General features: G+C 36.9%; 1 protein-coding gene across 1 annotated transcript in view; it reads left to right on the forward strand.

The window, feature by feature from the left end:
* LOC124555943 (dystrophin-like) overlaps nucleotides 1-19,739 on the forward strand; it is a 1,045,948-nt gene that overhangs the window by 184,044 nt on the left and 842,165 nt on the right. The window contains exons 16-24 of the mRNA XM_047129993.1: nucleotides 1,475-1,704; nucleotides 4,453-4,610; nucleotides 4,709-4,886; nucleotides 7,548-7,737; nucleotides 11,184-11,326; nucleotides 11,417-11,623; nucleotides 11,717-11,891; nucleotides 18,266-18,421; nucleotides 18,739-18,842. Coding sequence (XP_046985949.1) covers nucleotides 1,475-1,704; nucleotides 4,453-4,610; nucleotides 4,709-4,886; nucleotides 7,548-7,737; nucleotides 11,184-11,326; nucleotides 11,417-11,623; nucleotides 11,717-11,891; nucleotides 18,266-18,421; nucleotides 18,739-18,842 — 1,541 coding nt within the window. The remainder of the gene's footprint in view (nucleotides 1-1,474; nucleotides 1,705-4,452; nucleotides 4,611-4,708; nucleotides 4,887-7,547; nucleotides 7,738-11,183; nucleotides 11,327-11,416; nucleotides 11,624-11,716; nucleotides 11,892-18,265; nucleotides 18,422-18,738; nucleotides 18,843-19,739) is intronic.

Below are 19,739 nucleotides of genomic sequence, written 5' to 3' on the forward strand. Positions count from 1 at the left end.
GCATTTTTGACTGCTTGTCACCCCAATATCAACACATTTATAATAATACGAAAACCTACTTAACAATCGTCATCTTAAACTTGTGCAATGATATGAACATGATGATTATTGATATTTCCAAATTTGTCTTTTCTATACTGTAATATCAGTTAAGTGATAACTGTGCAAACATTAAAATATCTTAAGGATCATCAGCTGGTTGGCCAGAAACAATCGTAGAACTTACACAATAATTAGGCATAATACAGTATTGCCACCATCTGGTGTAAATGATACATTGACCTCTGGATTGGTAATGTTTGTGTTTCCAGCATAAAATAAACTTGGTACAGAGAAGAACCAACATAGTTAGCTGCTTCTTGTTTAACAACAACAGAGTGCATTTGTTATGTCTGATTCTGGTAGTGCCATAAGCTTCCAAAACATCATGTTGTGAGGTCTATTAAGGCCTCTGACCAAGCAACCTACAACTTTCCAGGCATTCATTACTTAAGAAAAAATAAATAATTCAATGCAATTTCAGTTTACTTACATTCCAGTAATCATTGTTTCAATCATTAGCTTTTTCATGTGTTGGTGAAAATTATGTTTTTTATATTTTTAATTATACTGATTATTTCTCACAGAATTTAATGGAACAATTATCACCTCTTTCCATTGTAAGAATTTAGTTCAGCTGATATTTGTATGTAGATGCAAATATTTACATGTTCTCACTATGCATCTGAAGCCTCTGCAGGCACTGACATGGGACCAGTTTATTTATGTTTCTGTCTCCTCCTCAGTTCTAGCATCTTGAAGGCAACCCAATCATGATGTATACATTATCCTGTTGTACAGAATAAAGAATCTGTGGGACATGAGAACATGTTCTAAGGCCATATGAAACATCAGATTTATACAGTCATGTCTCGTGAGCAAATTCCGGTGCGTCCTCCATGTACCCATTCCACTCCCTTCTAATAACTAATTTCCATTTAGTGTAGGGAGGGCACTAGGAAAGTCCAGAAAGGCACTGAAGTTGGTCTCATAACCAGCATAATAGGCCAGGAAGCTATAGGATTCCAGTCAACCACTTACATGTAATACATCAGAGGCAAGTCATATGGTCAGTTGTGTGTATGAGAAAGGCTCATAATTAATTTTCTCCTTGAACTATTCTACATCCAGATCAAGTATTCTTTTCCATGTTCAGCGCAGAGCCACAAGATGTTTGTTGCCAATTATCGTAAAAGTGGCAATTCAGTGGAATCTGCGTGGGTGTTTTAACCAGGATCATAAGATTCTGCCAGAATCATTTGGGGGAGTTTACATTGCCTAATTCAGAACAGTGGCCCTACTTTTTGCCTTGGTTTTGAGTTCATAATTTATTATATTATTATTATTATTATTATTATTATTGTTGTTGTTGTTGTTGTTGTTCTTGTTGTTGTATTTTGTAGATGTATTATTTTTATTATTATTATTATTGTAGAAAATGAACAAACTGATGCAGAAGAAAAAATTGTAAATGACTTGGAAACAAGATGGCATGGTGTACAACAGTTACTACAACACCACAGGCAAACTATAGATTTTATGAATGATAGAAAACTCTTTTATAATGAAGTTCTTAGTTTAGAATTGCTGTTGGAAGGTTATGAGAAATGGCTCGAATCTCCAAAAATGTCAGTGAGTCTTGCGCATCAGCTTGAACAATGCCGGGTGAGTAACAGCTACTATTACTATTTTTCCCAGTTGCATATAATTTAAAATTGTACTTACATCTTATCACTTTTAAAAGTCAAAAGTTTGACTAACTAAAACTTTTCAATCGAGGATGATATTATTATATTTTCAAGTATTATCACTCAAATAGTCCTTGGTGTATTTTCCTGCAGTCTCAAAATTCTTTCATTGATTCTGTGTGTTATTTGATTCTCTCCAACTTGTAGCAAAACAATTTATCCCAGTGGTAGACAGTTGCTTGCTAACATCATTGTGAGCTCTCAGTTTATGGCACTAAAATCAGAATGTGAAACAACCACAGTCCAAATTACTGGCAACAGTAGTCATTATTATAGAGCATGCAGGTGTTAAGAGAAAGAAATCATGTAGTCTTATGTCATTATCTTGATTTGGATTTCTCTGTGTTCTCTAGGGTAGCCGATGGCTTGCAGTGAAGCAGCAAGTCTATGGGGAGAGGAATGTGGGATGGAGAAACAGCTGGCATATGGGATAGAAATGTGACACACAGGCACCAGAGCGGATGATTTATTTAATTTATAGGTTATTCCATTATGTCTTGGCTGAAAAATTCCATATTTAAATTTGAGTAACAAGTACACTGTTCTTTCCTATTAACTTTTGTCTATTTCAAACTAGTTTTCAGCTTATTAGGCCAACTTCAGGAAACAACTGACTAGCGTCTGAAAGGGACACAAGTTCTTAAGTAATCAAACATTGTATGCAAAGATATAATCACTTGCATAGAGCGTTGCGCATCAAACTTGTTTTTTAATGTTGAAATACACTTTACATGATGGACAATGTTAAGCATAACATTGTATTACAGGTTAAATGGTTATAATGTTAAATTTTGTGAGGTCTTGACATTGGCTGATTAACTGTTAAACTGAGCCTTTAGGCAATGGACACTGCCTAAAGTTTAGTTTACAATGTAAGAAAAACATGTTTGTTGCACATTAATGAGGAGTGCTCAGTTTAAGAGTTAATCAGCCAATGTCAAGACATCCCAAAATTAAACATTGTAACCATTTAACCTGTAATATTGTGTTGTTTAATTATTTATTGTGTTTAACAGTGTCCATTGTGTAAAGTGTAATTTCAATGTTAAGAAACAAGTTTGATGCACAACACTCTATGCAAGTGATTGTTTCTTTGTCTATAATCTTTGATTACCTAAAACTAGTGCTCTGTCAGATGCTAGTGACTTGTTTCTTGAAAAGGGCCTAATAAGCCAAAAACTAGTTTCAAAAAACAAAAATCAGTAGAACAAAAACAGTGTACATGTTATTCAACCTTAAATAGAGCTGATGAATTTGTGGAGAGTATGATGACGATCACATGGAGTGGGTTGAGAGGGAGTGGCAGGACACAGGAAGAGGGGCTGTAGGGTAGAGGGTGTTACTGTGATGGATTTTTGGAGATTGAGATAGGAGGATTACAGGGGCATTGTATATGTTGCAAGGATGACTCTGATTTGCATAGTTCAGAGAAGCTGGTGCTGGGGGAAGGGATCCTGATGGCAAGGATTTCGATGCAGCCATTGAATTTGAGCATGTTGTGCTCATAGCATGTTCTGCCAATGGGTGGTCAACTCTGCTCTCAGCCACAGTTTGGTGGTGGCTATTCATTCTGATGGATAGCTAGTTGGTGGTCATGCTCACATAAAATGCTGTGCAGAAATTGCAATAGAGCTGTTATATGACATGGCTGCTTTCACATGTGACACAACCTCTTATGTGTGGCATAAGCTTGTGATGGAAGTACAATAGGATGTGATGGGTGGGTGAATTGGGCAGGTATTGCACCTAGGTCTTGCACAGAAATATGACCCCTGAGGCAAGGGATTGGGGTAGGTTCGGTGCAGAGATGGTCCAAGATGGTGTGTAGGTTGGGTGGATGGTGGAATACTGCTTTAGGAGGGATGGGAAGGATTGTGGGTAGGATGGCCCTCATTGCATTGACTATCTATTATTGTGCACAGAAAAGAGTAACAACCTACTCATTAGGCTTTACATCTTGTCAAAAATGGTATTTTGCCACCTACCCATCCTACACAATGTCCTGGTCCATCCCTATGCCACTCCCACATCCAGCCCTTGCCACAGGCAGACCCTTCTGCAAGACCTGCCCAATTTTCCCATCCAGCATGCCCTACTCTAGTCCTGTCACAGGCTTATCCTATCCTATCAGAGGCAATGCCTCATGTGAAAGCAGCCTTGTCATACACCACCTCTACTGCCATTTCTGCACAGCATTTTGTGTGTGCATTACCATTAGCCAGCTGTCCACCAGACTGAATGGCCACCACCAAATTGTGGCCAAGAGCACAAACAAACTCCCTCACTCTGGTGGTTGTCTGTCTTATTCCTATCTTGTGTGTCTGCTGTCTCCCTCAAAGCCATCAGTTACTCTTCCCCAAACTCTCCCCTCACTTCATGTCACTTTCTCCATCTATTTACCCCATCATACACAACCTCTCACCTCAATCTACTTGCTGAAGTCTCAAATACAGTCAGTGGAATGTGCAATGACTAGTACAAAGTGTTGTATATGACTGAAACTGGCACACATCTTGGAGCAACATGCAAACCCTGAATACTCGACATCTCCAGCCTTCTTAATAATTAACACAAAGTGAAAAGTCTATGACAGTCCTCCATATTTTTTGATGTATTTGATCAACACAGTTTTTTTGTAATTTATAATTATTAAAATTTGCTCCAGGCTAAACTCAAAACTCTTAAGTCCAATGAAGAGCGCTTCACAAAGTTGAAAAAGAGATCAGCTGAGCTCTCTGCAAATGAAACTGCAGGACCTTTTGCTGAAGATATTGATGCTGATGCAGACAAAGTTCTTCAGAGATGGAACAGTTTATTGTTGAGGTAATGGAAGAGAGCTGTTAATTCTATAAAAAGAAAAAGTGTGCACATTTCAGTATTTTGAATTGTGTTGCTGATTTCCAACATGCATTATTATTTAGGCTGACTGAAAAACAGACTGAACTAACCAGCGCCATTGATAGAACACCACCCAAGAAGTATCTTGAAGCAAAAGAAGCACTGATGAAATGGGTGCACAATGTTGAAGGTGTGCTGCTTTCAGAACATGCTGTTGTGTCTGATATTACCACAATGGAGGACCAGCTTCAGAAGTTCAGGGTAACATATTTCTACATTCTATTTTTATTAATGTAATTTTCATCCAATCAGTATTGCTTGGAACAGTCTTACACCTTCTTTTAAATTTGTACTACTACACGCCTCTATTATAACACACACTCATAGCAAAAGACAATTCAGGGACATGGTCCGCATGAAGGTTTTGTGTCTGTTTCTAATATTATCTTCAAAATTTAGTCCAGAAACAAACAATAGTGACTGTTTTGTTTATATAACGGCAGCTGAGTTGTAACTAACCTGACCTGGAACTGCATTTTGGAAGTCTTGTAACCTTTCTTCTTTGATCATCCTCTTGCTACTGGTGGATTTGATGAACATTTTTAAAATAAAGTACACAGCTTTGCAACAATTGATTATTGATCTCTGCATGTTTATTGACTCACAGTGTTCACCTGTTCTCTGATTATCTTTGTAACATATTACTTTACCCAGCTCTGGCATAATATCTTTACTGTCTGAATGTTGAAACATTGATTATGCAAAAGTTCACAGCTAGGTCCTTACTGACACACACAAAGGAACTGTACATTTTGTACTTCATGGTGGTTAAACACAAACTGACTGAAATTTGCGTGATGAAGCATAAACCAAAAACTACATGATGTTTGCAATGTCACTAGCAGACCCACATAGTACAAACTAAACAGAAAACTACATAATGGGATGTAGACTGTTTGCATAATAACTGTTAGATTCTGACAGACTTGATAACATATTGTCAAATAGATAGTTAGTTACATTTTGATACTTAAACACAGAGTGACACAGGCTTTGTGTACTGCACCTACTTACAGGTGTGCATGATATGGAAAAATACAATTGTTTGAATTATATATTTACTACATTGTAAGTATTTACATACAGATCTAGAAATTTAAAAGGAACGAAGACACAATAGACAGTGATGTAAGTTTGTTCAACTAACAGCAGTACAATTAGAAAATGACAAAATAGAGCAGTTCATTGTTAAAGGAGATTCCCAAAATTTGCTAGAAATTCTTGAGAAAGTGAAATTTTCTAATTGGAATAATGAACAAATTAACAAACCAATTTAATGAAAACTGGTAACTTTTGGAAACAAAAAAATTGGGGATATAAAACTATGCTACTAAATTTTGAATAAATTACATTTTAAGATGTGACCATTCTAGAACATGAAAATTATGAGTATGCATAACTGTTAAAATTAATAGTTTTTGGAAAAAATGAAATGTTTTTGAAAAAAGGATAATCAGGGCTTCAAATGAGCTATACCATTACCAAAACAAATAACATTTTGCTTATAAAAAATTTCACCATCCCTTGGTTTGCATGTATAGCAAATCACAAATATTTCGCTGAATAAAATATTTGCAGGTGAACTAACTATAGTACAGTCATCAGTAATTTGAAAATTACACAGTGAATAATAAAGTTTTACACATCACTGCTTGAATAAGAAATTCTATACTGTTGTATACGTATTATTAATAAAATGAGATCAGAAGAGGAAAAAATGTTAACATTAGGAGTGGTATATGAATAAGTAAGATATTCCAACATTGCTCTGTAACACAATTCCATTATTGTTACCTATAATGAACACTATGAGAAGGGGAGAGCAGTCACCAAATGTACAATATCTCAAAAATTGTAGCTAAATGTTCAATGCATACTCAAAAAAAGTATGACTGATTAGCAGTCATGTCAAGTGGTACACTTCTGTTTCTCATGTGAATCCCACACTGTTTGCCTTCATATGTGTAAATTACTAGAACAGCTGTTGCTGGATTGTCATTACCTGCTTGTTTCTTTTACCACCATAATTGGGGCACTTTACCTATCAGACCACCAGTATTGGCTGAAAAAAATGGATTTCTTGGAAAAATTTGCTTGTTTTGGTTAGCAGTAGTCAAATTTTGAACATTATTTCTCATTATGCACCATGAGAATATATATTCTACACATAAGTTTAGCATAATCTGCAAAGAATTTATGTTGTACTCTTCTATTTGAAGTAATCTCCTGTGGGGCACACTAGAAAAATAAGAAAGTGTAACAAAGTTTCTAGGAAATTTGTAAAGACGTCAGTTTGAGAATAGTTTCATACATATAGATATGTCATGCAGTTACAGTTAAAGTGAAATGACAGAATTTGTGTGTAGTGAATATGCTACACTCTCTCAGGAATCTACCTTTTTATTATCTTATTGGACAAAATATTTGTTTCACGTGGGTTTGAACATTTAAGTCAGAATACAAGACTGACTATGGAGAGCAAAGTGAGAGGCTCTGAAATGTGACTGCATATTTGGTGTAAAGCAATATTGCAGCAACTAATAAATTTATAATGATGGTGATAATATTTGATAATGATGATGAAATGAAAAAGAATTGTTATTAGCTGGGTACAATATGTAGCAAATTTCATGATGAGAACATTCAAAAATTGATTTAATGTTATAAGGTGTTGTACTGAAAAGAAGTAGTAGATACATACTTGCATGTACATTAAGAAACATCGTGTTAAAAGAAGCATAACTTGCTTATGGAATGACCTTCATAATTGCACCGAAATTAAGTCCTGTGTGGAACCTTAGGTAATATAATATGGAATGCTAAATGGAACTCATTATTAGCAAAAAAATATTTATCATACAGGAACTACAAAACACCATTGATGAACAGCAAGACAGTTTCGAGTATGTGAACAAAACTGGGCAAGAGCTGATACAGTATGCTGGTTCAGAAGCACAGAGTCAAAGATTAAGGGAAGAGCTCCAAGACCTAAATACACGGTGGAGTGATATCCCAGCCATCTTAGAGGAAAGGCAGTGCAGACTTACGAAAGGTAAGTAATTCGTTATTATTATTAATATTATCATCTGAGACACTCACAAAATATGACCCATGCAAACCACACTTAGGTTGACAAAAAAACTTAGCTCTCCATTACTTTTACAGTGAAAATAGGCTGAGGAAAAATCAAAAGTTTGAAAGCAATATACTAAAAAAAATTACAACAATGCCAAAAATGAAAAAAAAAACTAACACTGATAATGATACAGACAAACCAGGTGCCACATTATAAGTAAAATAGGAAGAAAGGGAAGAAATTATTTCTCCAAAATAAAACCGTTAATTTGTTGGAAGATTTTTCAACATACATTGCGGGGGGGGGGGGGGGGGATTTGGTACACCTGGAAAGATGACATCAGATTTTCATCTGATGATGGCACAGGCCACCTGGAGGATAGTAGATGTACTGATAACAGTTTCAATGTCACCCGCCAACAGATAGCATAGCTACCATAGCATCATCTGTGTCAATCCTTTAATAGGGAATGCTCACAGCCAGAAGGCAGAAGGCTCAGTATGGTGTAAACTTGTGAAGCAAGTGGGCAACCATGCCACGGAGAAACACTTGTGCTCCTTACAGCCAACTGAGCGAGTTTGAAAGGGGTGAAATTGTGGCCTTCCAAGTGGCAGAGTGGTCCTTTTGGAGAATTAATACCAAAGTTGGATGTGCTCTGTGAGTTGTTCAAAGATACTGGTATCAGTGGTTATGTGAACATTCTCATACCCTCAGATGAGGTTCTGGACATCCACGCAGCACAGATGCCCACCAGGATGACCCCAGGCAGCAGTGGCATATCATACAGCTACCACAGCACAGGTAAGAGGGCTTGTGAGCCTAGAAATGTCTACACAAACTATTGTGAAGTGGTTATTAGTAGTGGGACTACAGACACACACAACTCTAGCTCATCTTCCACTCACGCCATGGCATTGACATTGCATGGCACAACTGGTGCCATCAGAGGATCACTTGGAAGATGGAATGATGTGCCACAGTTTTAAGCAATCAAGGTAGATTCTGCCTGCATGCAAGTGACAGTCATTTGCTCATACAATGTAGACTTGGTGAGTGCTGTATTGTAAAGTGCATTTTTCCAAGACATACTGGTCACACCCAGGTCATCTGGTCTGGGGAGCACTAAGCTACAACTCTTGTTCACCTTTGGTGTTTCTGGTGGGGACAGTAACCAGCACTAGTTACATGTAGAATGTTTTTAGACCCATTATTTTGTTGTTCTTGCAACAGGAGGGTGGTGTGTTGTTCCAACAGGATAATACTTGCCCACACACTACCTGTGAAACTCAGTGTGATCTTCAAGATGTGCAGCAACTTTCCTGGCCATAAAAATATCCAGACTTGTCACCAATTGAGCATGTGTGAGATATGATGGGATGAGAAGTGACTTGTGCTACTGGTCAACAAACAATCTTACAGATTTACGTGAATAGGTCAAGCAGCCACGATATAACGTATCCCAGGACAGTATTCACAATCTGTATGATTAACTGGATGCCAGAGTCAGCACCTACACTGTGTACTAATTTGGGTGTTTCAACTGTGTTCTTGATCTGTAAATGTAATCATTTCACGTACCCCATATGCACTGTTGCAACAATAAATCTTGAGTGACTTGAAAACCTTGAAAAGGGTGTCTTCATTTTTATTCCAGCAATGTTTATTACAAGAGACAAAATCAATAAGAATAGTTGAAGTTTGTATAATTTTAGATTAACAGAATTTATATAGGTAAAACACACAGAATATTAATTGGTCACTATTTATCTAGAAGATAAGTACATAATTCAGTCTGTCACAGCACTAAAGAACATCACTGCACATGCTGTTTGTGCACTCATATCTGCTTTGCCCTTTAGTCTACAATTTCCCATTACTGTTTCCATGCAGATGAGACTTGAAGCATTTTGTTGATGAGAAAGATACAAGAGGATGCATATGAAAAAATGAAAAGTAGGTCTGTTGAGATAATATGTCGTTGTATTTTATTACACAAAAATTTTGTGTAAAGAAAAAGCTTGACGGAGAAATATTCTTTTAGGATTCATACATTTTTGTATTAGGAACTAATGACGAAATATAGAGACATAGAATATGTAGCAATGTGGGAGAGCAGTCACAAATTTGAGCCAAGAGAATGAGTAAGTAAGTGAGTGAGTGAGGTTATGTAATAGGAATGTACCAAGCAGTATGTTGAATGATTCAGAAACTAAACTCTCATTTAAGAGAAGTTAAGTTCATATTCTACACAAGCCATTTTGACTCACGTTATCAATGGCTTCTTTAAATTATTAGAGGGAATATCACAATTACTTTTTCAATGTCTCATGGCTAATTTTTCTCTAGGTCCTTCAATATTTAGCTAACATTGCCTCTCAGTTGGTGTGCTGTTGACTCATCATTGAATGATAAAGAAAAGTTATGGGACCAGAAGGCAGAAATGTACAGATACAGCATTAAAGAACTGGAGACAATGGTAAAGGTGTAGTGGCTTTTAGCCACAAAAAACTCATTCTAATATAGTGTGAAATCAGTTACAGTGTTAGTGCATATGAATGAAGACATAACTGTACTTGAAAGAACAGTGGCAAATAAATAGATGAAAAGTACTGAAAGTTCGTAAGTGGAAAATCAAGGAAAGTTCGAAGTAAGTATAATAAATAAATAGAGAGGAAAGTGCCAGGCAGACAAAAACAACGAGAAAAGCAGTGCCCAAATAGATGGTTAGTTACATTTTCCAAAGTAATTTCTGTGATGTACCATAGTGACCCAGAATGATTCAGTTTACTCATCTTTCTTGTGTGAGACATCAGCATGGAAAACACAGGACTGGACAGAAAATATAAAGGAAAAGATAGAAAGAAGACATTGAATGAAATAAAATTTTTATCACTTACTAATTTCACTTCTGCTAAAACTTTGTGTGTGGCATGTAAAATGGTGTATCACAAAGTGATTCAGAGTATGTGATGAACTGCAAGTATCCCCATAACTAAATACATATCATGGTACTCAAATGAAATGAGTTTACGCAGTCCCCCTCCCCAATTAGGTCCCTACTTAATGAAGTCCTCTGGTGCTCAGATCAGCCTCATTATTACCTTGTTATCAGTAAATTTGTTACTGACTGGTAACACATAATTGAAGGAGTAAGTATAATCTCTCATTGTTGAATGGGTGAGGCATTGGGATGTCAAAAGACACATACAAGACTGAAATAGTCCCATTGTTTTTGGGCAATGATTTTTCTCAGAGCTAATAGACAACAAAAAGAACATGCATATGGTGACATTTTCCTGGCTGGATACATTAGATACACACCCAGATGTTAATTACCTGAACTGGCCATTTCAGTTATAAAATTCACTTTGTATTAACTTAATATTCTAAATATTATGTAACTTGTTTCTCATTTGTTTAAGATGTTGAAACATTGCGCCAGTTTAATGATGAGATGGATGGTCTCAATTCATGGCTGCAAGAAGTTGAAACTTTTCTGCAAGCAGATGATGCCATACCAATTGGTGAATTAGAGACATTAGAAGCCCAACTGGAACAGTCCAATGTAAGTTAATATACTGTGATATCCCTATGAAAATTCCAGTATACTTCTGAGTGAAAGATTGTAACTAGTTTAATGAATCTCTTGTAACAGGCTCTTCAGGATGATGTGGAAACACTTCAGCCAAATTTCAACAAAATAAAAACCACAGCAGAGAAGCTTTTGGACAATGCAGAACCTGCCTTTGCAGAACAACTGAAATCACAATTAGAAGCCTTAAGTAAGAAATGGGAGAAAGTAACCGGAGACTCAAAACAACAAAATACTGCACTGAAAGAGGCATTAGAAAAGAGCAGAAAGGTATATGCTTTTAACATTTTCATGCTTCATATGCAGTTAATCTCTCAACACATTCATAAGCTTGAAGATATGTATGTATATTTTTTCTACTAGGTGATCAGTGGTGTTGAAGATTTCAAGGCTTGGCTTTGCAAACTTGAGACTGAAATACCACCATCACCTTTAGTCAACTCCTCAACAGAACTTTACCAGATGAAAGGAAGATACCAACTTCTTAAAGATAAGGTTGACAGCAGGACAGAAGATTTTCGCAACCTGAATGAAATGGGTATGTGATTATAAATCATTTCTTTATCTCTTGCAGTCTTGAAATGTATGTGTTAGTGTCAGATTGTGCTCATGTGATTCAAAGGAGATCGCATAAATTTGTTTTAACATCACATCCAGAATGTCTTATAATGCAGTAACTTACCTTCTCAGTGCATAACATTACAATAGCTACAAGATATGCAAGTCCGCCTTCATAGCTGAGAGGTGAGTGAAGATGGCTGCTGTGAGGAGGACCTGGGTTCAGTTGCGGGTACTACCAAGAATTTTTTGTCAGTGGGAGGACTGGTATGGGATGCACTCAGCCTTGTGATACCAATTGAGAAGCTGCTTGACATAGAGGTAGTGGCTCAACGGCCTGGAAAGTTTTTAAAGGGACTGGGAGAGCAGTGTGCTGACCACTAGCCACCCATACCACATCCACATGACACCACAAGGAAGAGGAAGGCACAGCCTTCACGGCCAGAACTCATATGTATACGTACTAGATGTGCAACACCTGCATCTATCCATTGTTATAATTAATCACTCTTTAGCAGTTCAGCTTTCATATACAGTAATACATAAAATAAATCACCTGAAGATGAAACCACAACATTTTATGTGCAGTGCAAAATTCAAAAGTGTGACAACATATTGCAAAGATAGTTACATGTGGTTAATAAAAAAACTGAAATATAATTTGTTCATGACAGTGTCATCCCAAAAATGAACCAGTATGTGTAAATTGTTATTTATGCATTTTTTATCTCTGAACTTGCAGTAAAATGTGACAATCATCCACTTATTTAACAGTTGTGTGTGTAATACTCTAACCCTCCAATTCCATTCTTGATAGCAGAGATTTAGCCACTACTGGCTTGCTGGGCCTGTCGTAGTTTCATCAGAGCCCCATTCGCCATCACTTTTTATGGTTCCTGTAGGACCTCCACAGCTAATTCAGGGCATGTACAGTCCCCACTGTACTTTGCCCCAACAGGTAATCCTCTAATTCATGCCACTGTCAATCATCCATGATGTGGACAAGAGGTTGGACTGATATATGTCTCAGAGACCTGAATAATGAAAGGAAGAGAGAAGCCAAATACAAGCTACTGAGATGAAATTCTAGAGAAACTTTTGGAGTGACAAAGATGGACAGGTTAAGAAATGAAAGGGTCAGAGACTTGCTGAAAGAAGAACCATTACAGGATAGGATAGCGGAATCCAGGCTTAGATGATATGGATATGTTAACTGAATGGAGGGGAAGATGACACCCAGGAGGATACACAAGATGAAAGGGAAGGGGAAAAGACCAAGAGACAGTTGGCTGGAAGGAGTCAAGGACAGTGTGTAAAAGAAAGGGCAAGACTGGATCAGGGTAGAGACAGAAATATGGTGGGAAGACAGAACATCATGAAGAGGCTTAGGTTCCAAACGGACCAATTCAGCAGCTGAAAACTGTACATAATTACGATGTGCAATAATAGATTCATATAACAAAAAAAACTTGAAACTGGTAACACAGACTAATACAAAGTGTGTATGGAGAGAAGTACAATAATTATTTTTGGACTCCTATTGGTTCCAACCTGTTAGGACCAGTTAATTTTTTGTGTGGGTGGGAGAGGATGATGCTCTTAGCTTTCTTGTGCTGTCTGGCTCAGTCTTCTTCAGTCTCTTGGGAGCATAAATATCACTACTCCTTCAAATATTTTGATAGTACATGTCTCTGTCTCACAATTTGCAACGAGTGCTAACACTTAAACAATGGTGTACGATCAAGTTCTCTAATAAATGCAACAAAAGTCTTGTCAACAACAAGCTGGCAGTTAATTAGTAGACATCTCTGGGGTTTGACCCATGGCCATTCCTAAAATTTTTATTGTCAGTTACCATTTCCTTCACCTATGGCAGTCTTTGTTTAGTGAAAAGTGGGGGTTTTGATTTTGGTTCAGAGACAACTATAACTGATTGGGTAAGTCAGTTCAGAGGCTGGATGAAAACAAGAGCATACCACCAGCAACAGGAATGTGCCTGGTAAAAAAAGAAACCTTTAGGTTCATGTCAAAATTATTACACTATGTGATCAAATGTATCCGGACACCTGGCTGAAAATGACATAGAAGTTTGTGGCACCCACCATCGATAATGCTGGAATTCAGTATGCTGTTGGCCGACCATTAGCCTTAATGACAGCTTCCACTCTCGCAGGCATACATTCAGTCAGGTGCTGGAAGGTTTCTTGGGGAATGCATTCTTCACGGAGTGCTGCAATGAGGAGAGGTGTTGTCTAGCATGAAGTCAGCATTCCAAAACATCCCAAAGGTGTTCTATAGGATTCAGGTCTGGACTCTTTGCCGGCTGGTCCATTACAGGGATGTTATTTTCGTGTAACCACTCCATCACAGGCCGTGCATTATGAACAGGTGTTCAGTTGTGTTAAAAGATGCAATCGCCATCCCAGAATTTCTCTTCAATAGTGGGAAGCAAGAAGGTTCTTAAAAACATCAATGTGGGCTTGTGCTGTGATAGTGCCATGCAAAACAACCAGGGGTGCAAGCCTCCTCCATGAGAAACACAGTCACACCATAACACCACCACTTCCGAATTTTACTGTTGGCACTACACATGCTGGCAGATGAAGTTCATCGGGTATATGTCATACCCACACCCTGCCATCAGATCACCACATTGTGTACTGTGATTCATCATTCCACACAGTGATTTTCCTCTGTTCAGTTGTCTGATTTTTATGCCCCTTACACCACGTGAGGCATGATGTGTGGCATATGAGCAGCTGCTCGACCATGAAATCCAAGTTTTCTCACCTCCCGCCTAACTATCATAGTAATTGCAGTGGATCCTGATGCAATTTGAAATTTCTGTGTGATACTCTGGATAGATGTCTGCCTATTACACATTACAACCCTCTTCAAGTGTTGGCAGTCTCTGTCAGTTATCAGATGATGTCGGCCTGTACGCTTTTGTGCTGTATGTATCCCTTCACATTTCCGCTTCACTATCACATTGGAAACAGTGGACCTACGGATGTTTAGGAGTGTGGAAATATCATATACAGACATATGACACAAGTGACACCCAATCACCTGACTATGTTAGAAGTCCCTGAGTTCCATGGAGTGCCCCATTCTGCTATCTCACAATGTCTAATGACTACTGAAGTTTCTGATATGGAGTAACCTAGCAGTAGGTGGCAGCACAATACACCTAATATGAAAATCGTATGTTTTTGGGGGTGTCTGGATACTTTTGATCATATATTGTATTTGTTTATTTACTTATTACAAATTCCATGAATCCACATTGTGATGAGTCCCAAAGGTGTGGAACAAGTCAGGTTTACATGATTAAAGAGACACAGTAAACAACTGTACAATACTGGAAATGTAGCAAATAGATACATAAACTTAACAGTTGAAGTAAAATTAATAATGTACGGTTCAACTGAACATGACATAAATTACTCAGAATAATGTAAGGATCATAAAAAGGAGTATTTATATATTGATCATCTTAAACAAGGAAGACAGATTATGGCTAACAATTATAACTACAAAGTCTCAAAACATAAATACAAATGACAATACAAATTTACAAGAACTATCATTGATTAATTTGCATGTTCTCATCAAGAGAGCAGAACAAGTTATCCAGAAGATAGTTTCTTCATTTAGTTTTAAATGTAGGTAGGACATTAATGTGGACTTTAATTTCTGATGGAAGTGAATTGAAAATTTCATGGCAGGATAGTGAACGCCATCTGTTACAAGGCTTAGATGTTCTGGATGTGTATGTAAATCATTGTTAGACTTTGAATTGTGATCATGGTATGCACTATTAGATGTAAAATGAGAATGGTTATTAGATATGAAAAATCATCAAAGAAAATAGTTTTGAGACATAGAGGTTAATATTTGCAGCTTGTGGAGTAGGCTTGTGCAAGAATAACTTGGATGAATGGCACCTATGACTGTAACTGCTCTCTTATGTGCAATAAAGATTTGTGTGGCTGAAGGCTGATTACTCCAAACAATTATACCATATGACACAATAGAGTGAAAATAGCCAAAATAAACAACCTTGATATCATGGATATAGCCAAGAGGAGTAATTACACACCATACTGAGTCTTTTCGAAAGTCTAGAATATGCTCATACCAGTTTAACTTGGCATCCATTACAATTCCTGGTAATTTGGAGGACTGACAATGTAAAGTATTTTCATTGTAACAGTTCAAGTGGATTACATCATTTACTTGTTGAGTTGCATGAAACTACATGTATTGCATTTCTTCAATTAATTTATTAACATTAATTTATTAACATTAATCTGTTAGCTGTAAACCAGCATAGGATGTCTACTGGTACAGAATTATGTTTATTTTGTAGTTCACTAACTGTTCGGCTTTCAGGCAGAATAGTAGTGTCATAAGCAAAAAGAGTAAATTTGCTCTCAGTGTTTGTAGAAAGTGGGAGATCATTGGCAAAGATAAGGAACGGTAATGGCCCCAGATTTGATCCTTGTGGCACTACACACTTCAGTGTGCTCCAGTCATATGAAGCAGGACAGCCATCAATACCATTACCTTCTACTTTCTGTTGTGTAGATATGAGTCAATCCACTTACTGGTGCTAACATTCAAACCGTAAAAACTGGCATTAAGAGAATGTTGTACTTGACACAGTGAAAGGCCTTTGACAAGTCACAGAAAATTCTGATAGCTGGCCCATTGTTATTTATTGACATAAGAATTTCTTTTGTGAGAGAGGAAATAGATAACTCTGTTAATCTGTTTTTAATGACATTGGTTTCTACTGAAACTGTTTTCTCTTCTGTTTCTAATGAAATTGGTTTCTATTGAGGATGTTCTGAATATTGAGGTGTTCTAGAGTTCTTTTATACATTAGGTTCTCTGATATTTTTCAGGAGCAACTTAGCAGGCATGCTAGACAGTAGTTGGATAAATTAGTTTTCTCACCCTTCTTGAAAATTTGTCTTACAGTAACAAACTTTAAGCTCTCTGGGGCAACACATTGTTGCAAAGGTTCATTGAAAATGTGGCAGAGAACTTGATATATACCATCACTACAGTGCTCATAACTTTAGATGAAATGTTGTCAATACCTGTGGTATTTTTCTTTTTTAAGGCCTTTATTTTTATTTTTAAGTGCATTAATAGTGACTGGAGCTATACAAATTGGATCATATATTTTGTAGTCAGGTCATTGTAATAAAATTGTGGCTGTATTTAGGGAGCCCTTACAACCCACGTGTCCTGCTGCAATTAAGAAGTGATTGTCAAATATGTTAGAAATTGTTACAGGCTTATGTACCAAATTATCATTATACCTTATCTATATAGACTTATAATTCTTGCTGCTCTGGCCACACCCTGTCTTTATGATATTCAAACAGATTTTATTTTGTTATTAGAGTTATCCATTTCAGATTGAATAGATAAGGTTCTGGATTTGTTTATCATTGATTTCAAACTTTGTGGTACAATTAATAATAAGATCTTTCAAGAGGATGATTTGATACTCTTAATGAGGCATATAATTCCCTCTTAGTCCTGCAAGAAATTTTAATTCCCTACATAATCCATGGATTGCTGGATGAAATGTCAATGCTCTTCCTGGGTAGATGAATTCATTTAAGAACATATTACATTTGTCATTTACATTAGTTATTTTGTACACTGGATCCCAATCAGTTTGTAAGCAATGGCAATTAAAAGCAGAAAGAGGTTCAGCATTTACACATATAAAGGTAGGATAAGTGTGGGAAATTTTCCTATACAAATTTAGTTATCTGATTATGTAAATGATGTATCACTGCTAAACACCAAGACATTTCCTGTAGAAATTATTTTGAAATGTGTTCCTTTTCATTTGTAGTAGTAGTAAACAGTATTTAAGTCAGACGGAATTTCATTACGTGCAGTTTAAATGAATTCTAGTACATTAAACTAGTACTAGAAGTTGTGGAGCTATGAAAATTGGAGTTTCAATCTTATCATTCAAGACCATGTTTTGGTTTTGACAGGTGTCTATTTATTTGTAGTGTGTCTTCTGGCATATCTAACATGTTACTGCTACTGGACATAGTGGGATAAGTACAGATGAGGCATACAGACTTAAGTAAGGGATGCAAAAGTTTATCACAATTTTCCCCTTGAAAAACAGTGTATTCCCAACCCATTTTTTAAGTTTTGGTCTCTGGTTTTGGTAGTTCAAGGTTAGCTGTGGAGACAGGTACTGCAGAGATTATTGTTGCATTTACTTATAAGAACTAGCTGTTTCCAGAAGCCATGTTTAACTGAATACAGTTCAGATTTTCATCTTTATTACCAATTAAGTTTTTTCCCTAGGTAATGACATGATGCTGAGCAGTGAAGGGAGTTCTGTTCAGGAACTGGCAAGAAGGTTCACCCAGCTGAATGCCAAGTGGAGTGAAGTTACTGACCACATTTATGACAGACATAGAATACTGAAGGATGCCTCACATGAATATGGAGAATTCAGAGGTACCAAATAACTTTCTTGAAGTATTTGAAATACATTACTATTATGGAAGCAGTATCATTGCATGTAGAAAGTTGTGATTGATTATAGTTGGTAATTAAGTTGTTTTGATAAATGAGGGAGGTTGGTGCCAGTTGATTACATTATAACATATATTCAGCAGGAAGAATTACGAGGCTCTGGAAGACTTGGTGCACAGGATAAGTAATTCATTTGCTGGCTGCATTTTTTATCATGCAGAAAAATGTAGAGTTCACAAATGGCTCAAAGTTATGTACTGGATTAACCTATAATATTAAAAATATCTTGTGATTTTCAGCTCTTGTTGCACAAGAAATGGACTGGCTGGATAAACTGGAGAAACGACTTCGAAAGTCTCCCAAGTCAGCTGCAGATGCTGAGGAGATATCAGAGGAGCTTGATGTAAGAAATGAAATTATTTCCTCATTTATTAATGAGAAAATAACCCTCGGTTTTAGTTTTAATCTGATTTTGTGTGTGTGTGTGTGGGGGGGGGGGGGGTCATTTGCATGTGTGCATGGGCACGCGCGCCCTAATAATTTCTTGTAAAGCAGTTATAGTGATATTTAGAATCCCTGTTTCACATTGCATATTTAGCAGAATATGCAGTTGTTGTTGTTGTGGTCTTCAGTCCTGAGACTGATTTGATGCAGCTCTCCATGCTACTCTATCCTGTGCAGGCTTCTTCACCTCCCACTACCTACCGCAACCTACATCCTTCTGAATCTGCTTAGTGTATTCATCTCTTGGTCTCCCTCTGCAATTTTTACCCTCCACACTGCCCTCCAATACTAAAGTGGTGATCCCTTGATGCCTCAAGACATGTCCTACCACCCGATCCCTACTTCTAGTCAAGTTGTGCCACAAACTCCTCTTCTCCCCAATTCTATTCAATAAGCAGTAAATCTAAAAATATGGAGAAAAAGATTAAAACGTGATGAAACTGCACGTATATTTCAGTTCAATCCTCATTTATTAATAATGTTTCCAGTTACATATGCCTATCATAAGATTAGGTTATAATAACATGCAAATGTGATATATTTTATTCATCCATTATCAGGCATACAGAATGGGGAATGATAACATTTGCTCTAATGCACTGATATTGTTTGGGGGAAAAGTGAGGTTTAACTGTTTCATTCTTACTGATGTTAGTATTATGCCTGTGCTTCCTGTTTCAGTAGTGTGATCCTGTAGTCCTAAATAACAGTGGTGGTGAAGTATTAGCATAGAAATGTTAATAATGTCAGTGAAGTCCCTAAACTAGTGAGACAAACAATCAAGTATGTCTCAGGT

This window comes from Schistocerca americana, chromosome X (genome assembly GCF_021461395.2).
Source record: "Schistocerca americana isolate TAMUIC-IGC-003095 chromosome X, iqSchAmer2.1, whole genome shotgun sequence".
NCBI classification, from domain to species: domain Eukaryota; kingdom Metazoa; phylum Arthropoda; class Insecta; order Orthoptera; family Acrididae; genus Schistocerca; species Schistocerca americana.